General features: G+C 50.6%; 2 protein-coding genes across 2 annotated transcripts; both read left to right on the top strand.

Annotated features, from left to right (window-relative positions):
• The first annotated feature begins 137 nt into the window (after nucleotides 1–137).
• On the top strand, nucleotides 138–8,320 carry GID4 (GID complex subunit 4 homolog). Its single transcript, XM_015643390.3, has 6 exons — nucleotides 138–471; nucleotides 1,689–1,748; nucleotides 2,529–2,636; nucleotides 3,274–3,375; nucleotides 4,371–4,501; nucleotides 5,684–8,320. The coding sequence occupies exons 1-6, from the start codon at nucleotides 259–261 to the stop codon at nucleotides 5,745–5,747; spliced, it is 678 nt and encodes a 225-aa protein (XP_015498876.1). The 5' UTR covers nucleotides 138–258; the 3' UTR covers nucleotides 5,748–8,320.
• Nucleotides 8,321–8,990: 670 nt separating this feature from the next.
• On the top strand, nucleotides 8,991–18,765 carry DRG2 (developmentally regulated GTP binding protein 2). The gene is made up of 13 exons (XM_015643382.2): nucleotides 8,991–9,122; nucleotides 10,224–10,384; nucleotides 11,239–11,328; nucleotides 12,347–12,407; nucleotides 13,341–13,431; nucleotides 13,798–13,870; nucleotides 14,005–14,095; nucleotides 14,273–14,370; nucleotides 15,215–15,291; nucleotides 15,930–16,018; nucleotides 16,841–16,899; nucleotides 17,321–17,374; nucleotides 17,457–18,765. The coding sequence occupies exons 1-13, from the start codon at nucleotides 9,059–9,061 to the stop codon at nucleotides 17,541–17,543; spliced, it is 1,095 nt and encodes a 364-aa protein (XP_015498868.1). The 5' UTR covers nucleotides 8,991–9,058; the 3' UTR covers nucleotides 17,544–18,765.
• Nucleotides 18,766–19,867: the final 1,102 nt, after the last annotated feature.

Consider the following 19,867-nt stretch of genomic DNA (forward strand, 5'->3'; position numbering starts at 1 on the left):
AACCTACATTTCCCAGCAGCGCCGGGCGGCAACACAACCAATCAACGGCCGGCAGCGCTCCAGCGGCCAATAAGAGCCATGGGACGCCCCTCAGGCACGCACGCGGGGGCCAATGGGAGCGCGCGGAGGCGCTGCCGGGAGGCCCCGACCCAGCGGCGGCCGCGGCGTGAGGGAGCGGAACGGAGTGGAGCGGAGCGGGTGGCGTTCCCCGGCCGCGCCCCGGCCCCGGCCACGCTGGCGCCCGGGGACCCCCCCGAGATGCCGGTTCGGAGCGAGAGACGCCGCGCTGGAGGGGCGGCGGGCTCGGCCTCCTCCCCTGCCACCGGAGCGGCCGCCAGCAGCCTGGTGCCGCCGCCCCCCATCAACACGGCGCAGCCCGGAGTGGCCACTTCGCTGCTCTACAGCGGGGCCAAGTTCCGCGGGCAGCAACGCAGCAAAGGCAACGCCTACGAGGTGGAGGTCGTCATGCAGGTGAGGGGGGCGGCGGGGCGAGCCGAGCCCTGGCGGGGCGGGAACGGCCACCGCGGCCTGAGGCGAGCGGGGGACCCGCTCGCCTCAGGCCGCGGTGGCCGTTCCCGCCCTGCCGGCCCCTTGCGACAGCACCCGCATCACCCTGTCCCTCGGTATTAGGAGGAATTTCTTCATGGAAAAGGTCATTAAACATTGGGACGGACTGCCTAGGGAAGTGGTGGAGTCACCATCCCTGGAGGTGTTTAAAGACAGGCTGGACGTGGCACTCAATGCTCTGGTCTGGTTGGCAAGGTGGTGAATCAGTCACAGGATGATCTCATAGATCTTTTCCAACCTCAGTGGTTCTGTGATGATTCCAAGCCGGCGGGGTATTTTTATGTTCAATTCTCCACGTTCCTGGTGGGATTTGTTGTGGTGGGGACATCCCATGGCTGCTCAGCTCCACTGCACGCTGCCACCTCACAGGGGCTGCCTGTGGTTTTGTGCTTAAAAACGCTGCTTTTGTGCTTAAAACCGCTGCTTTTGTGCCAAAAACGTGGCTGTTTTGCGTATGTCAGCTGAAGAGAGGGAGCTGCCTGCTCTCCCTGTGCTGAGCACAGGGAAACGTTACCGTTCTTTGATCACAGGTGGAGAAGATTCATCTTCTCATGGCAGAGGTTTGCACTTCCCTGAATAACTCACTGCATGTTTTGAAAGTGGATCTGGAGATGTCAGGGAAAAGCTTGGAAAATCCCTGCTTTTAGAGAAGCAGGCAAAGTCCTTACCTAGTTTCTGCACAGCAGGAGCAGAGAGATGTAGCCTGATAACTCAAAACACAGGTGGCATGAAAGCTTTAGAGAAAAGGAGAAAGGCCTCCTGCAAAAGGTTGGGGGTGTGGATGATTCTTCCAGGGATGCTTTTTCTTGGAGAACACTGTGAGTCAGATCCCTTCCGGCTGGAAAGGGGATTTGCTTCCTGCTGCAGAGTTCTGGGCAGAGGGTGGCTTGGGATCAAGCCTGGGATGTGGAGGCTGCCAGAGGTGAGCTGGGCACCTGCAAATGATCTTTCCAGGTGGTTCCTACTGTGGAAAAGGGCTGGCAGCATGAATATTGGGCACTGAGCTGGACAGTGTGTACCAGCTGGAGCTGAGGTTATCTTTGGAAGGGTTAGAAACTGCTTTGGATCAAGCATGCACCTTCATGCCTGTTTTTATGGTTGGACTTTGCACTCTTTTCCAGCATGTGGATATGGAAAACTCCTATCTCTGTGGATACTTGAAGATTAAAGGCCTTACAGAGGTGAGTTTTAACTGCAAAACAACACAAAAAGGGGCTGAGTAAAGGCTTTTCTTTTTTCTCCTGGTGGGGTGGAAGAAGCTGCTGCCAGAATAGGAAGTGGAGGGATTGAGCATGTTGTAGATTTGATTACAGGGTATCAGCTGGGGAATGCTGTTGGCTGCAAATGCCACAGGTGATTATTCAGCTGGGAGCTTCATGGAATCATTTAAAGTTGGAAAAGCCCTCTAAAATCATTGAGTCCAAACACTGACCCAGGACACAGCCAGGTCCAGCACTTCCCTGGGCAGCTTACCCCAGCATTTAACCACTTTTTTGAGTTGTTCCTAATATCCAATCTAAACCTCCCTTGGTGCAATTGGAGCACATTTCTTCTTGTCCTGTCCCTTGTTCCCTGGGAGCAGAGCCCGACCCCCACCTGGCTGCACCCTCCTATCAAGGAGTTTGGAGAGTGAGGGTCCTTTTTCTCAGCCTCCTCAGCTGCTCCTTATCAGGTTTGTGTTCCAAACCCCTCCCCACAGCCCAGCTCTGAAATGGCTCCTGGCTTCATAAAGGGAGGAGAGAGGCAGAGAAAGGCTGGAATAAGTGCATTGGAGGATGTGGGTATGGAAGAGTCAGCCTTGGAGAGGTTTGGGGCAGGACAAGGGATGGGAGCAGCAGCCTCAGATTGCCTGGAGCTCTCCCTGGGAGATGTTTTTTGCTGAGCACATGGAGCTTTTTCTGCTCTTGGGTTTGTGTCTGTAGGTGACAATTGTGACCTCACCTTTGTCTCCCCTCTGCCAGGAGTACCCAACCCTCACCACGTTCTTCGAAGGCGAGATAATCAGTAAAAAACACCCATTCCTAACGCGCAAGTGGGACGCCGACGAAGACGTGGATCGTAAACACTGGGTAAATAAATCTGGGGCAGAAGGTGGGTCTGGGCTGCTGGTTTGGAGGAGAGCTGCAGTGTGTGCCCATGCAAGAGCTGGCAGAAAGGCCTGGAGACCTCTCCTTTCTGGCTGTCTCTCTCCTTCTCCCACTGGGATCTTTGCAAACAGAGGTCTCTCCAGCAAGCTGTGATCTGTGATGAGGAAGGGGATGTCTTGTTCTCCTCTTGTTGACCATGGGGTTGGAAGGGAGAAGGTGCAATCCCTATCTCTTGACCCCCTAAGAGAACACATTCTTTATTTTTGGAGACTTATTGCAAAATGGAATGGAGAAGGGGAAAGGGATCCACTGGTACAGGTAGGGCAGCTGGTACCTATGTCCATGCTCAGTGCTGGGTGTACCTGCTATTGTGTTTTGAGGCCACAGCAGCCACCTGATCACATCCCCACCTTTACTTTGGCTGTTGTTTGCCGAGCTTTGATGCTTGTTATCCTTCTGCCAAAATCTCTTCTTCTGGAAGTCCAGGTGCTTCTCCAGCCAGGCTGGATATTCCTGTGAGTGTCAGTAGATTTCCCTCCTAAATAGCAGCTGGTATTGGAAGTTCAATTCCTGGAATAAACATACTTTCTTTTATTTTCTTTTTTTTTGTTTGTTTCAGGGAAAGTTCCAGGCTTTTTACCAGTATGCAAAAACATTTAACTCTGATGACTTTGATTATGAAGATCTAAAAAATGGGGACTATGTCTTCATGAGATGGAAGGTAAACCCTACCTGTCTCCTTCTCTGATGAGTTGCTTGCAAGGCACTGACAGAGACTTGAGGTGTCAGAGAGCTTTTCCAACTATGATGGTTTAATGAAAGATTTCACCCTGCCAAAACCCACTGTACTTGCAAGTTCCAGTGTGCCTCATGTCTAGCCAGCTAATTGTGTCCTTAAGGGCTACAGTCATGGCTGAAAACAGAACAGGAAAATCTTGTTTGGTGATGCTCCAGAGGATGAGAGTTGATGTCTGCAGTCCCTGTGTGGGGCCTGTGTTTGATGCAGACTGGCCAGTCTGCAGCTCTGTTCTTCAGCTGGGATCATCACAGAGTCACCATAGACAGGTTTGGGTTGGAAGGAACCTTAAAGCTCATCTTGTTCCATCCTCCTGCCATGAGCAGGGACACCTTCCACTATCCCAGGTTGTTCCAAGTCCTGTCCAGCCTCACCTTGGACACTTCAGGGATGGGGAAGCCACAGCTTCTCTGAGCAACCTGTGCCAGGGCCTCCCCACCTTCACAGGGAAGAATTTCTTCTCAAGTGTCCCATCTAACCCTGTCCTCTGCAGTGGGGAATCATTTTGCCTTATCCCCTCACTCCATGTCCTTGTGCAAAGTCCCTCTCCAGCTTTCCCATAAGTGTTGAAAGGCTGCAGTGAGAACTCCCTGGAGCCTTCTCTTCATTTTCAAGCTCTGATTCCCAGTTTTGCAATTGGCTTCTGGTTTGGATGGAACAGGTGTTGAGCTGAAACTTATCTCCTTCACTCTTAAAACTCATTCTGTTCTCAGTTATCTGCTTCCCTGTGAGGTGCCTGCAGTGGCAGGTGGTGAAGGGACACTGGTCTCTGCTCTGGGCTGCTGAGAGTGCAGGGAGTGCTCAGCCAGGAGTATCTTCATGTTAGTGGCTGCCAGTATTTGGTTTGGGAGAGCAGATTGAGGTGGGGTGGGGCTGTCTATGACCAACATTTTAAAATGCAGCCTGTGTTTTGCATGCAGGAGCAGTTCCTAGTCCCAGATCACACCATCAAGGACATCAGTGGTGCTTCCTTTGCTGGTTTCTATTACATCTGCTTCCAGAAGTCAGCAGCATCTATAGAGGGCTATTACTACCATAGGAGTTCAGAATGGTAAGGAAGCGTCCTGCCTCCTGAAGACTTAAACCAAGCTGCGACTCCTCTCCTTGTCCACAGCCTTGGGAGTGTCCAGGCAGGAGATTCAGGCTGGTGGTTGGACCTGGGGGCAGGAGGGAGGGGTGTGGGCTGTGACTGGCCTGAGCAGGCTGGTGCAGTCCATTGGTGTGGTATAAAGTGCTGCCCTTATGGAAAAGGGGAGGAAATTTGGGCTGGCAAGGTGGAGGAGGGAAGATGATACAGGGTCTGGAGAAGTGTTGTGAGGGAGCTCAGTTCTGTCTCCTAAGGAACAGCTTGGCTGTTGCTCCCTTCAGGCAGAAATCTTGTTAGGCCAGTGTTTTGGTCCTTGGGGGTGTTGCTGTTAAGACAAGAGAACAGTCAAAGCTAATTGGTGGGGGTTTTTGTTGGAGACAAGTAGCTGTGGAGAGCTCTTTTCCCTTACATCATTGTCATGAGCAGCAGGTGGATGGCTGGAAGCTCTCAGGGGGAGGGAAGGAACCAGAAGGCTTTCAGACACATTCCCTCAAGCTGAGCTTTGAAAGACTCGAGTGTAATTTGCACTTGTAGCAAACGCTGTTTGAACTTGAAAGTTGTTGAACTTCAAAGGGAGTCCAAAAATGCACCACAGTCAGCCCACCTGGAACGCTGCCTCGCTGCAGGTGGCTCAGAGGGACCAGAGTGGGAATTACAGAATTATTAACACTGGAAAAAAACTCCAAAATCATCAAGTCCAGCCTTTGACTGAATACCAGCATTCCCACTAAACCTTAAATGTAATGTCTGTTTGATTTCTGGACATGTCCAGGGATGGTAACTCCACCACTTCCCTGGGTAGGCCATTCCAGGTCTAAACCACTCTTTCAGTGAGGAATTTTTTCCTCATATCCAACCTGAACCTCTCCTGGCACAACCTGAGGCTGTTTCCTCTTGTAATCTCATTAGTTGTGTGGGAAAAGAGCCTGACCCCTACCTGGCTGCACCCTCCTGTCAAGGGGTTGTAGAGTGATGAGGAACGATGCAGAGTCCTGTCAGGATTTTGGCACTGTGGGAAGTGGGTGTTGGATGCCTGAAAAGTTTGGGATTGTAAAAGGAGACAGAAGACCAGCCAGCACAGTGTGTGCTCTGTGGCTGCCAAGCAGGAGCTCCATGTAATCCTCTCCTCCCTCTCTTCTCTGCCAGGTATCAGTCATTGAATTTAACGCACGTTCCCGAGCACAGTGCTCCTATCTACGAGTTCCGATGACAGCTGTCCAGATCTGATAGCGCCCAGAAGCAAACCGGGCAGGAGAGCATGGCCTGCCAGGAGAACTGTGTCCCTGTGGGAGCACGGGAATGCACGCTTCTCTCCTGCCCCTTGGACTTGAGAGAGAGAGAGAGCCTGGATGTTAACTCACCCAGCCTGAGGAGCTGCTGGAGCTTGATTCTCCCTCCTGTCGAGTGGCCATTTGATCTTTACTCTGGTTTTAAGCTACTTTAATGCACTTTCTTGTTGCACAGCTCGTTTCTCTGTCACTGAAGTTCCTCCCGGCTCTCCTCTGGAAGCTGTTTCTCAGTAGCTGGAATCAGTGCTCAGGCCTCTGAGTAATAAGGAAATGTAAGCTCAAGGCTTAGGTTTTCCTTGTTATATCCCGATGTGGGTTGAAATCACCACGATTCAGGTTTCTTGCCCAGATTTCCAGCTGTGATGCTCCCAAAGCCAGGTCCTGGGTGTGAGGCTCAGCTTTGGAGTCTGTTGGGGAGTGTTGGCTGAGGTAAGGCTGGAATGAGGCTTTGCTGGCTAACAAGGTTAGCTGGAGCTACAGATCTTTCAGGAACGCCAGCCCTTTGGAGCTGGGAGCTGTTCCGGTGTCTGGATACGCCATTGGGAATTAATTTGATGTACGGACTTCCAGGCTCTCAGTAAAGTGGATCTGAACTCTGCTTGTAGGTGTATATTTGCTCTTTACTTAAGTTAAGGGTAAAAAAAAAAAAAGTAAAAAAAAAAAAAAGACAAAAAAATACTTTTATTAAAAAAATATATCTATTTTTATGGTTCCTTTTTCAAAGGACCCTATGGCAAATGCACAAGTACTCGATTCCATGTTACTGTTTTCACATTGAAAACCAGGAATGTCTGTGTTTTTATATCCGTGTCTGTATCCAGCTAAGCTTTGGGAACGTGACTGGAGCCCAAGCACTGAGCAGCATCAGTTGGGACTGCTCAGCGTTTGTACTCCCCCTTCATGCTTCACCATCACTGCTTGACACCTTTTTACAAGGAAAAACAAGAAAAAAGTTTTAAAAAAAAAACCCTTTCCAGTAGCTCCCTCTGACTCTGAATGTTCCAAGTGACATAACTTAAGGCTCCTGTGCCAAAGTGTGTGTGTGTACATGTGTGGGGTGGTTTTTCTAAAGACACTTTAAATTTGGCCTCAGTTGTGTTTTTACCTTGTCAGCTCCACCTGTGGGGCTTTGTGAGAGTTTAGTTTGCCTTTTTTCTGGCTCTTTTAAAGCCCAGCTTCCTCCAAGCAGACGTGTGGCACGGCTGGTGCTGAGGATGGATTTTCCACCCAGGAGAGGGGATTGAAGCTTCCACGTGCCGGCATGAGGTGCTTTGGGTTTTGCTTTTTAACTAACTTCCTTTTTTTGGCAGCAGTTATCGCTTGTTTAAGCCTTAACGAGGAAGGATTCAGGGCTTGGAGAGCCCCTTTCCTCTATTCCAAGTTGGGATTTTGAGTGCTTGGAGGAGTGGCCGGGGTGGTCTTGGGAGATGATGCAGAATTCGGCCGCTTTGTGCGTGCTGTTCTCCGTGGATCAATCCTCCCTGGCACATGTGGAGAGAGATGTGGGGGAGAAGGGAGAGACCTGCCCTTCCTAGGGAGTGTGTGCTGGTGCCTTGGCTCTTGCTGGAGGATGTGCAGGGACAGCACTGAGGTGATTTGGGGCTAGGAGCAGAGCACTTGGGAAGTGAATTCCCGTTTTATTTTGTTCCTCTCAAGAGAAACTCGGCCCCTTTTGAGGAGAGGGGTTTCCTCACGGATGGTGCTGGGAGGTGTCCTGGTTTCAGAGGTGAAAACCGGTGGTGCTACTCCACTGTGACCAAGTCTGGGGGTGAAACCTCCTTCCCAGGTGCTGTGTGAGTGCAGGGACCCAGCTCCCACGGCTCTTCCCAGCTCTCCTGAGCTGTCTGTGCAATGCTGGTGGTGGCATCAGTGTCCCTGTGCTCCCCAGAGCTGTCACTGCCAGTGGGACACTTGGATTTCTGATCTGGTTTAGTTGAATTAACCCTGTTTGTTGGCAGAAACTGAGTTAGTATGGCCCTGGGAGTGTTTAACATGAGTAACTATCCCTAAACCAATGAAGTTGGGGTTTTTTTTAAGACAAGATACATTGTGAGAAGGGTGTGGAAAGAGCATCCCGCTCTGTGCCTGCCTTCTTCCCACCATCCTGAAGGGAATTTCAGTTTAGATCCAGAACTGACTGGATGTGTGGCAGGTGCAGAGCAGGTTGTGGAGTTGAGGGTTTTGCAGAGGCTGTTGGTGTGTGGATTTTCCCTGCTCAAAGGCCTTTGCTTTGTTTTTTCCTTTTCTTTGACCTGTTTGAGTTGAGGGGAGATGTTCTGTATGTCGTGGTGTGGTGAGAGAGAACGGCCCAGGGGAGGATTTGGGGGGCAGAGGTGAGAAATGGAATGTTTGGGCTTGGGAGAGGATGTGGTGTCTCTTGAACCACTCTGGCTGCAGCAGGATGTCCCTGTGGGAGCAGAGGGTGCCTGTGTGGGGGCCGAGGAGGAGTTTTGTGGAGCGATCAACATCCAAATTAAACATGAACTCTATTGAAGGGGTCTGTGTCCGTGTGTGTTTGTCCACCGCAGCACTTCCTGCTTTCAGGGAATTGCTGTGCTTCATCTCCTTCCTTGAGGGCTTCTCCAGGAATCACAGCAGCCTCTGATGGCCTTAATTCACAGGCTCTCAGAATCATTAAAGCTGGAAAAGACCCCTGAGAGCATCGAGCCCAGCCTGTGACCGATCCCCATCTTTTCACTTGGTGGCACTGAGTGTCACGTCCAGTCTTTCCCTGAACGCCTCCAGGGATGGGGACTCCACCAACCTCCCTGGACAGACAGTTCCAACATCTAATCGCCCTTTCCGGGAAGAAATTCCTCCTGCTGCCCAACCTCAACCTCCCCTGGCCCCCTTGAGGTTGTTTCCTCGTGTCCTGTCGCTGATTTCCTGGGAGAAGAGCCCGATCCCCCCGCCGGCTCCGCGGTCCTTTCAGGATTCAGCCTCAATTAGAGGAGCAGGAGGAGGCAGTCCCGGTGGGGGGCTCCCCTTAACGTCTCCCCTGCTTTCTGACACCTTTCCCTTTGAGCCTGTCCCTCCGTAACCTCCTGTCCCCTCAGCTCTCGCCCCCACCCGGGGTCACCTCCCTGGGGACCCTCGCGGTGGCGGCGGGCGGAACCCAGGGCGCGGGGCTCGGGGCGCGGCCGGAGCTCGCAGCGCGGCGCGGCCCGGACGTGTGACGGGGACGGACGGCCGGGCCGGCGGCGCTTCCGGCGGGCGCGGAGCGGGGCCCGCCATGGGCATCCTGGAGAAGATCTCGGAGATCGAGAAGGAGATCGCCCGCACGCAGAAAAACAAAGGTGCGGAGGGCGGCCAGGGGCTGAGGGACCCGGGGACAGCGGGCGGACAGAGTCCGGAGGAGGGCGGGCAGATGGGCTGGGGATTCTGGGGGTGTGAGGGGACACAGGTGGTCTGTGAGTTATGGGGGAGCTGTGAGGGGGCCGAGGGAAGAGGGGACTGGGGACTATGGCGAGTCTGGGGGCCAGGTGGGCTGGGAGAGAGTCCGGGGACTGTGGGGGGCTCGGGGTTGCGGGGTCTAGGAGCGGGTCTGTGGAAAGAGGTGTCAGTCAGGGCAATGGGGGAGGCAGGATGGGGGTGGTTTGTGAAGCTGGGGGGGGTCTTTGGGGACACTCAGGGCTGGATCGGGGTGCTGGGAGCTGGGTGAGCCCTGGGCTGGGATGGGGGCTGCTCTCTTTCCTGCCCTGTGCTGCAGCCCCCCGGAGCTGAGGGACGTTTCCATGCTGCTGGCACAGGAGGCTCCTGGTGTTTGAGCAATCTGGGGGCTCCCCGTGGGCTCTGCCAGAGCTGGAGGCTGTGGTTAATAATACAAATAAACCTGTAAGCTGCTAGCTTCGTGCCCTTACCTGTTACAAAATGAGACAGCTACCTATCTTTTTTCTGGTTTAGATGTAAATTCAAGTGTTTTGCTAAGAATAAGGCAGTAAAGTAGTTTCACACGTGTGAGCTCTGAGTTAAATGTGTCTTTAAAAGCTGACAAGAGGAGAGGAAAATAATCTGCTGATTTTGGAGTGCTGAATGTGACCAGGTGTAAGGAGGGGCTGTTTCCAAGAGGGGCTGCTCCCCCTGTGATCCCTCTCTCCTGAACTGGCTCCCTTCAGCCCTTCATTCCTGCACCTGCTCTCCCTCTGCCTTGCTCCTTTAACTCAGGAATTTTTTGGCTGTTTCCCTCCACTCTGACTTTGTGCAGATGCCTGGAAGGTTTACTCTCAGTGCCCAGGGTTCCAAAAGCTGATGGAACAGCTGGGGGCAGCTCTGTGCCTGGCAGTGGTAAAGATGTTGACCAAGATCCATAGGTGTTTCCTTTTTGGAAAGTTCTCATTCCCAGAAGTGTATCACCAGCAACTTTCTGCCAACCAGCTGTTGGGTTTGTGTCATTGCAGCCACTGAGTATCACCTGGGCCTGCTGAAGGCAAAGCTTGCAAAATACAGAGCTCAGCTGCTGGAACCCTCCAAATCCCCAGCTGCAAAGGGCGAGGGCTTCGATGTGATGAAATCAGGAGATGCCCGAGTGGCACTGATCGGTTTTCCTTCTGTGGGGAAGGTCAGTGAGTGTCTGTGGTCCCTGTGTCTCCAGGCTGTGGTTTGCAGTGGCTGCAGAGCAGGTTTGGGATTGTGGAACGGTTTGGGTTGGGAGGCACCTTAAAGCTCATCTCGTGGGATCCCAGCTGGAGTCCTGTGCACAGTTCTGGTGTCTCCAGCGTGAGAAGCACATGGAAGTGTTGGAGCAAGAGGCCACAAGGTTGGAGAGAGGACTGGAGCACCTCCCCTCTGCAGACAGGCTGAGAGAGTTGGGGCTGGAGAAGAGAAGGTTGTGTGGAGACCTCACAGCACCTGGAAGGGGATTCTTTTTCAGGAACTGAAGTGGCAGGAAAAGGGGGAATGGGCTCACACTGAGAGGGGGAATTTAGGTGAGATGTATGGAAGGAATTCTTCCCCATGAGGGTGGGGAGGCCCTGGCACAGGTGTCCAGAGAAGCTGTGGCTGCTCCATCCCAGGAAGTGTCCCTGGCCAGGGATTGGAGCAACCTGGGATAGTGGAAGGTGTCCCTGCCCATGGCAGGGGTGGAATGAGATGGGCTTTGAGGTCATTTCCAACCCAAACATTCCATGATTCTGTGATCTAGCTGAAAGTTGGAGATGAGGAAACACTCCTTCATTTTGTGTGCTCTGCCCTGTGAAACTTGTTGTTGCCTGGAATTTGTTCTTGCCCAGCCCCAGCACTGCTGGGGAAAGGAGGGACACACAGGATTTACTTCAGTTCCATGACAATGTCACCACCTCAGTCCCTGTGCCTGGAACAGCCACAGCACAACTTCCACAGCCTGAGGAGCACTTTGGTGTTGCTTGTTTTGCTGAACCTTTTCCTGCCTGGTGATGCTGATCTCTTGTGTTTCAGTCCACATTTCTGAGTTTAATGACCTCAACTGCCAGTGAAGCTGCATCCTACGAGTTCACCACGCTGACCTGCATCCCAGGAGTCATAGAAGTAAGTATGATTCTCCTCCAGCTGTGTAAATTTGTGTTTGCACCAGCCACACTTGTGCTGCCACTAAGGAGCAGAGACATCCAAAGGTCTCCAAAGCTGAATTTTGCTTTAAACTTTTGAGTGCTGGTGTAGCACTTCCCTGAACTCTTCAGGATTGGCTTCCTGGTCAGGATTTTCATGCTGCTCTTGGACTGACCAGAGCACTACAACAATTCTCAACTGAATTTTGTATAACCATTGTCAGTGCCAGTGACCAGCTGGCTGCAAACCTTGACAGATTTGTTTTTAATGAAGCTTTACAGAGGCAATCTGTGCTGTGATCACTTCCAAAACAAAATGCAGCTACTCCTGTCCTTGAGGGGTTTTATTAGTGGTGACCTCAGCATCCATCAGTAAAGCAAATGATAAAGGGCGTTAAACTGAAAAGTGTCCAAGAGGAATGAGGAAATGAGGGTCAGGATGGAAAGGGGAGTTAAATAATGAAAGCAACTGTATTGATGGGAAAAGGAGTTTAATGTAACACATTCAAGCAGAGCTTTGAGCTGCAATAACAGCTAGAGCCAATGCCCTGCAAATCCTAGGAATGAGAGTCTCCTGGTACTGTAAGACCTGCAGCACACCTGAATGGTTTCATCTGTCACAGTAAGAGATGTGGCACTTGTTCATTACTGAGTTTTCTCATTAGACCAAGAAAAGAGGAGTTGTTTATCCTTTCCATTCCCCAAACTTGGGAATACGTGACTGCTGTGCTGTTTTCCTGATGCTTTGTCCAGCTGCAGTCACAGGATGCTTTAGGGGGTCAGGATCTAATGCACAGCTGTGTGTGTTGCTGAACACAGCCCATAGCTCTGGAATTTGCCTCAGGACAGAGCCATGAGCTTTGTGCAGAGTTCCCCTGGCCTGCCAGTTCCATCCAGTTCCACAGGATGTGGACCCCCACACGTGTTTGTGGCTTTGGGGGCAGCTCAGGTGCCCTGCAAAAAGCTTTCAACTTTCAATCCTTCCATTTCTTTTTCAGTACAAAGGAGCCAATATTCAGCTGCTGGATCTGCCTGGAATCATTGAAGGAGCAGCTCAAGGTTGGCTCATGTCTGTGTTCATGTACAGGAGGGATTTGCCCTCAGTAGTGTCCCTGGGAATCTCAGATATATACACAGGTTTCCTGGGCTAAGAGTTCCTACATTGTCTTCCCAAATTTTGGAGTCCTTGATCCATGTGAGGCACGATTCCTATCCCTGAGCCCACGGAAGGGTCTATATGTAGCACAAAGATGGTTTTCTGGAGGTGGGAGCCAAAGCAAGCCAGTCACTTCTCACCTCCTTGCCTGAGCGTCGAGTGGCTCATCTGTTTTCTGGTACTGAGGAAATCTATAGAAAGATGCTGGAGGGGCGGAGGGGGAATTACAGCTAAACACTAACCTTGTTTGAGTAATTCCCTGAGTTCCTGCCAGTCCTCCCATGACTCCAAGTTCTGGGAAGAGACGTTGGCTTTGTCTCTCTGTGTTGTCATTGTCCTCATTGGCTGGTTGTGTCTGAAAATAGCTTAGGAAATCAGGGAGTCATGGAGCTTTTGGGAAGGGACCCACAGGGATCATCCAGTCCAACACAGGCCCTGCACAGGACACCCCAACAATCCCACGCTGTGCCTCGTGTTGTCCAAACACTCCTGGAGCTCTGGCAGCCTCGGGACTGTACCCATTCCCTGGGAAGCCTGGGCAGTGCCTGACCACCCTCTGGGGGAAGAACCTTTTCCTAATATCCAGCCTAACCCTCCCTGACACAGCTGCAGCCATTCCCTTGGGTCACCAGAACAGTGCCTGTGCTTCCTAAGGCACCTTCTGGCACTGATCTCCTCTCTGCTGCGCTGCCAGGGCTCCCAGCAGCTGACTGCAGCCAGAAGAGCACTGCAGGATCTTTTTTCTTGCTTTCAAGCTGCTGCACGGGGCAGGAGCTTCTGTTACAGAACTTAGCTGGTTCCTCTTGCTGATGTGCCTCCACCTCCTGTCTCCCCAGGGAAGGGCAGAGGCCGGCAGGTGATCGCTGTGGCCAGGACAGCAGATGTCGTTATCATGATGCTGGATGCCACCAAGGGTGAGGTGCAGAGGTGAGTGTGTGCTGGGCACGAGGGGTGGGCTGAGCTCTGGGCTTCCCACGTACCCAGAAAATGTGCCAGCTCCCTGAGGAGCTGTGGAGAGCACCTGGGGAATGAGGAATTAAATTATTGAGTGTGAGATGGGAGTTGTATTCCATGAGAAGCATCCTGCTGGCTGGAGTGGGTGCTCAGCTGAAGGGTCATTCCTACAGCATGGCTGGCAGCCTGGATTTCCACCACAGGCTCTGACCTGCATTAGGGGCATTTTAGGGTGTAGTGAAAGCTCGTGGCAGGGCTGTGTCAACACAAGAATCAAAAAGGGAAAGGTCTGGGTGTCACCTGGCCACACTCAGCCTCACAGGTGCTGTGTCCCTGCAGGGCCTTGCTGGAGAAAGAACTGGAATCTGTAGGTATCCGGCTGAACAAAAGCAAACCAAATATCTACTTCAAGGTGAGGCTTCCTGAGCTCCTGCAGGCACAGCTTGTCTGAGCTGAGCTCACTCTGTGCTGCCTCTCGTGTTGGGCAGGCTGAGGGGGCTGTGGGTTTTGCAGAATGTTCTTATATTGCTTTTTTGCCTCTTGCAGCCCAAGAAGGGTGGAGGTATTTCCTTCAACTCCACTGTCACATTGACTCAGTGCTCTGAGAAGCTGGTTCAGCTCATCCTCCACGAATACAGTATCCTTTCCTAAAATGGGAGACCCTTAAACCATCAGCAGCTCACGGTTCCAGTGCTTCCTTCTGTGGGACAGCCTTGGTGTCACTTCGGTGCTGGCTCGTTGGCACCTGGCTGTCACCAGGGAGCTCAGCCCTTGTGGTGTGTTGGGATTTGGGCCTTGACAGCATCCACCTCAGAAATCTTCAACGCTGAGGTCCTGTTCAGAGAGGATTGTTCCCCTGATGAGTTCATTGATGTGATTGTAGGAAACAGGGTCTACATGCCGTGCCTCTATGTGAGTATCCTGGGCAGCCTGGCTTCTGTCTCATCCAGCATCTCTTTTCTGGGACACAGGAAATGTTGGAACTTCACAGAATCGTGGAATGGTTTGGGTGGGAAGGGACCTTAAAGCTCATCTCATTGCACCCCTGCCATGGGCAGGGACACCTTCCACTACCCCAGGTTGCTCCTGTCCAGCCTGGCCTTGGACACTTCCAGGCATCCAGGGGCAGCCACAGCTTCTCTGGGCACCCTGTGCCAGGGCTTTCTCATCCTCATAGGGAAGAATTTTTTCCCAATATCCCATCTAGCCCTGCCCTCTCAATTTAAAACTATTCCCCCTTGTCCTATTTTTCCATGCCCTTGTTCCTCATTCCTAAAACAGTAAGGATTTGGGGTTTAAGAGGTGGAAAACAGCTCAACAGGGAGTTTTTTATAGGCTTTGGATGTGCAGCCGTGCTGTGTGTGTTCCCTGGGCCCTCTTGTGGCTGGTGCTGCCCTGGAGCAGCAGAGCTTCCAATCCTGGTGCCGGGGGCTTTGCTCCCACGTGCAGAGCCTCCAACTCCCCTGCTGCCAGCTCTGTCTGGTCCCTTGTGTGCCACATGTCCCTTTAGGGCTCTGTTTGTAGCCACTGGGTCTGTATGAAATCAAAGACACCAGAGAACGTGTTCCAAAGGGAAATTTAAAAGGCCAAAATTGATATTCAGGCTTCTGAATTTTAATAGTTTGTTTTACTGAGAGTCTTGGCTTATCCTCTGACAGGAGCTGTGTTTCTGTTTCAGGTGCTGGAGCTACCTTGGTATTTGTACATGTTGCTGAATTGCCTTTCTAAGGGCTGTGTTGTTTTCCCTTTGGTTTAGGTTTATAACAAGATTGACCAGATATCCATGGAGGAGGTGGATCGTCTTGCTCGGAGGCCCCACAGTGTTGTCATCAGGTAGGAGCTGGTCTGCCTGGTATGGGGTTCATTTCACACTGCTTTCCACACTCCCAGGAAGGGACTTCTCCCAGGGCTGCTGGGGTGAGAAGCAGAGCTGCTGTGCAGCTTTTCCCAGATTTCCTTCCCCTGGAGAGGCAGGCAGCTTGAGTTCTTTGTGCTGTCTGCAGGACAGAGTCAATCTGGCTTGTTTTCTTGGAAGTGCTGATATATCTGTTGGGGCTTTGCTGCTTCAAAGCTGTTCACCCTTCTGGAATCATGGAATGGTTTGGATGGAAGGGACCCTAAAGCTCATCTCATCCCATCCCCTGCTGTGGGCAGGGACATCTTCCACTAGATCAGTTTTCTCCAGGCCCCATCCCACCTAACCTTGAACAGTTCCAGGGCTGGAGCAGCCAGAGACTCTCTGTACAATCAGTTTCAGTGCTTCTCCACTCCTTTAGTAAGGGATTCCTTCCTAATACCAAATCTAACCCTGCCCTCCTTCAGTTTAATGTCATTTTACCTTGTGGTTTTCCTCTCCTTCCTTCATTAAAGCCTTTCCCCTCATTCTCCAGCACTTTATTAAAGACATTTCACCTTGTTCTTCTGGATCCCTAAATCACAGCAGCAGTAAACATGATCCTGGTGTTTTGCAGCTGTGGCATGAAGCTGAACCTGGACTATTTGCTGGAAAAGCTCTGGGAATACCTGGCACTCACCTGCATCTACACCAAGAAGCGGGGACGTAAGTGACCACGAGCTGAACAGAAGGTCTGAAAGGCACAAATGCTGCTGCTGCTCATGGACAGGCTGCCAGCAGGGCTGGTGCCTTGGCAATGCTGGAATTGTACACTCCCTAATCATCTTTCAACTCTTGGGAAATGCTTCCTGCTCTGTCTGACCCTGCCATGTGTGGATCCCACCATGGCCTTCCTGTTGTATTTTACAAGAGCTGAATTTTCATAAATCTTTGTGTGATATAAGGGAATAAAGTGTGCAAGTTCACAGCTTTTTCCCTTGTTTGCACACTGTGATGAGCTGTTCAGCCCATCACAACCCAGAAGAAGTTTCCTGTTCCTGCTGCAAGAAATTTGGTGATTCCCATGCCTTTGATTCTCCTTTTGCTTTATAACCCACTTGCAGCTTCTCCCAAAGATGAAGGCACATCTGTAACTTGCTCTGTTTGTTGTGAACAGCTGAACTTGGGTGGATGTGAGGAGATGAAGGAATTTTCTGAGCTTGTTAAGCTCTGAAATCTTTGGGATTTTGGTTTTCCTTGAGCAGGTGTGTTTTGACTTGGGTGGTTTTGTTTCTCTTAAGGGTTTGGGATGGGGTTAGATCAGGTGGGTTGTGAGGAAGCTGCTGACTGTGTGGACTGGGTAATTGCACTTGTGGGTAGTGGAGAGCTGATTTGATGCTTTTAGGTACTGGATCCCTGTTCTGTCTGGGAGCAGGAAGGAGGAATTTGGGAGTAGTAAGCACAAGGTGATGTGAGATGGTGTCAGCATTTTAGAACACACTTGATAGAAATCCAATGCTTTTTTCCCCCCCTTCTGCTTCTCCACAGAGAGACCAGACTTTACAGATGCCATTATTCTACGGAAAGGGGCCTCTGTGGAACATGTGGTAATTTTCCTGCATCTTTTACATTACCCTGTGTGCAGAAGGCAGTTCCTCCTGGACCTGCAGTGATTTGTGCTTCATAAAGCTCAGGACATGTCAGTGTTTGATTGGGCTTCTCCTTTTGTTGCCTTTACTGATTTTATCTGCCTCATGTTTCTTTCACAGCTGCTATAAAAGGTTTAAACAGTAATTATTTAAAGCAGCCCAGTGAAAAAGCACGTGGAAGCAATGGAATGGGGCTTTATGTGGGCTGGTGATTCCTGTATCTGTTCTGTATGGTTTTATATAACATTAACTGGCTCCTAAAGTCTTTATTGTAAATTCTGGCATAGACTTGAGTTTCTTTTAATTCCTGGGTATTGAAAAAGTTGTTTGCAAAATGGTATCATGTAAATACTTCAACTTCTGCCTGTCTGTCTTGCAGTGCCATCGGATTCACAGATCATTAGCCAGCCAGTTCAAATATGCCTTGGTGTGGGTAAGTGTTAGACAACAACTGGAATCCCTGTCCTCTGGTGTCTCTGGTCATCTCACCCTTCTCCCTGTTTTTTGCTTCAAAGGGGACAAGCACAAAGTACAGCCCTCAAAGAGTGGGCTTAACCCATATGATGGAGCATGAAGATGTCATTCAGATCGTAAAGAAGTAACTGCTGGTGCCTGGCCTCGTCTTTAATCACTGCAATTGGAACTGACCACATAAAAACAAAACACACATACACAAAAAAAAAAAATAAAAAAAAAGGAAAAGAAAAAGGGAGATGTGTGAGCCAAGAAAGCTTCTGTGAAGCTCCTTCTCTTGGAGAAAGGTAGAAAATGAGGCTACTGTGCTTGCAGGTGGGGATGGTGAAGATTGCTTTCCATCTTGCAACGTTTCAGGCCAAGTGATGTTTCTTAAAAATTTAAAATGAGCTAGTTCTTCTAGGACACAGTTTCATAACCAGCAGTGTCCTGTCCCTTGTAGGGTTTGCACATGAATCCATGTGCATTCCCAGTGGGAAGTGTTTGTGTGAAAAAGAATTTGGCCCTGTGCTTTGGGCTGAGAGAACATTGGTGATGCTTTGCTGCTTATCCATTCCCTTAATTTAAGCATTGATCTGAAACAGAATCAGAGCTCTCCCTCCCCTGCTTGCTGGACACATCTCTGCAGCTGAGACAACCCCAATTTGTAATGGTCCCACCTCGATTAACATTAAAATCTGGCACTCTGTGCCTCTCCATGGCCTTGCAGCGGGGTTTGTAGGACATCCTGGTCCAACTGGTACTGAGATGAGATGAGAAATTAAACTGGTAACGGTTAATTAGCCTGGCCAGACTGTGGTGGGGTATGATGCAAGAGCTGTAGTCTGGGGTGAGGTTTCACTTCTGGCATCTCACTCATCAAGGAGCTGCCTTGGGAGCTTCCTCCTTTGTTGGGAAGGAGTTGTCCTGCCCTTTAATCCCCAAGGTGGAGATCTCACCAACCATGCCCCTAAATTCCAGTCATGGCTCTTAGGAGCTCAAGGTACCACCCCGTGCCATGAGTTTAACCCCAGCCCTGTTAAACATTGCTTGTCTGGATGTTGTTCATCAGAAATCTGGGATTTTTTTAATCATGCTTTTCCATTGAATACTGTTGCTAAACAATTCAGAGTGCCTGATAGAGGACAGCTCTTGCTTTCTGGGATCAAGAGCTGCCAATAGCTTTTATTTTCTTTCATTGGGAAAGGGTTTGGTCTGATGTGGATGCAGAACTGTGAGGATGGGTGTGACACCTGTCTGAGCAGGGTTCCTCCCCTCCTCCCTTCTCCTCCCCACCCCTCACAACCTGATCGAGCAGAAATGGAAGGATTATTTTATTTGAGAAAATAAAAAGTTGTTATTTCATGTGAATGGTGGGTAGATGGCTTGGTGTGTTTCCTAACTCTTTTTTGCCTTTGGCCTCCTGAGGAATCCTGGATGCTGTCACAGGAGATTTAGGGAGCAGTAGAAGATGAAGTGTCTGCAAGAGACTGGTGATGGGAGATAAATAGATACTATACACAGTGCCCAAGCTAAGAAGGTGACTTTGAACTCTGTAAGTTCCTTTCCCTGTTTCTGGCTTTGTTCACAGCTGGAGTGCAGAGGAAATCCTGACCACGGAGGCAGTGAGTGGAGAACAAGCTCCAAAATTATCCACATTATCCCTGTCTGGCAGTGGAAAGCTGGCCCTTCCCGGTGTGAGCTGGGTGGGATGCTGTTCCAGCACATTAACTCACCCTTCCCATTTCCCATGAAGGTCACACAGGCAGAGTTGCCCTCACAAAGACTAATTTTGGTTTTGTTTTGTCCCTGGGTTTCTGATTTTTCCATCCAAATCCTGCAGCCTGCCAAGTCTTGGCACAGAGCTGGGTAACCAGAACTGCTGACAGGGCTTCATCCTCAGCCCAGGTAGTGCAGGTGCTTGGTGTGAGGCTGAAATGCACAGTGTTACCTGCTAAATCCTGTCCTTGAATAGCTGGTGCTACCTCAGTGTGGGCTTCAAATTGATTTTGGCATATCACTGTTAAAACCCCCTCTGCCTAATTAGCTTCATTTAGGAAAATGGGCGTTTTATCCTGTTTAAAATGAACAGATACATGATTAAAATTGGAATGGGGATGAGGTAAAAATAGTTAAGCTAGAAGAAGCCAACTTCTCTTTTCAGGGAGAGTAGCTTTTTTGGCAGCAAGTTTATAGCTGCATTTGAAAATGCACCATTTAATTGCAGTATTCCTTCTTCCAGGAGCTTCCCTAATTGTTCTGCACTTAGGTTAAAAGCAGCAAACGTTGCAGTTTGTGCTGTGAGTTTGCCTCCAAGAGATCTCCAAGTCCTGAAAAGACAAGATCTGAAGGGCAATGGGGAAATCTGTACTGCAGCCTCCTGAGGTTTATGGAGTTTGCAGCATTTCAGTGTTTAAAGGGGCTTATAAAAAAGGTGGGGAGGGACTTCCCACAAGGACAGAAGTGGGAATGG

The sequence above is a fragment of the Parus major genome, chromosome 14 (assembly GCF_001522545.3).
Source record: "Parus major isolate Abel chromosome 14, Parus_major1.1, whole genome shotgun sequence".
NCBI classification, from domain to species: domain Eukaryota; kingdom Metazoa; phylum Chordata; class Aves; order Passeriformes; family Paridae; genus Parus; species Parus major.

What these genes read in the sequence shown, in the direction of transcription:
- DRG2 (XM_015643382.2), top strand. Translation starts at nt 9,059, where the DNA reads ATGGGCATCCTGGAGAAGATCTCGGAGATCGAGAAGGAGATCGCCCGC. An exon ending in CCCCACAGTGTTGTCATCAG is followed by an intron (nt 15,292 to 15,929) that starts GTAGGAGCTGGT and finishes GGTGTTTTGCAG; the next exon opens with CTGTGGCATGAAGCTGAACC. An exon ending in TCAAATATGCCTTGGTGTGG is followed by an intron (nt 17,375 to 17,456) that starts GTAAGTGTTAGA and finishes TTTGCTTCAAAG; the next exon opens with GGGACAAGCACAAAGTACAG.
- GID4 (XM_015643390.3), top strand. Translation starts at nt 259, where the DNA reads ATGCCGGTTCGGAGCGAGAGACGCCGCGCTGGAGGGGCGGCGGGCTCG. An exon ending in ATGTCTTCATGAGATGGAAG is followed by an intron (nt 3,376 to 4,370) that starts GTAAACCCTACC and finishes TTTTGCATGCAG; the next exon opens with GAGCAGTTCCTAGTCCCAGA. An exon ending in TACCATAGGAGTTCAGAATG is followed by an intron (nt 4,502 to 5,683) that starts GTAAGGAAGCGT and finishes CTTCTCTGCCAG; the next exon opens with GTATCAGTCATTGAATTTAA.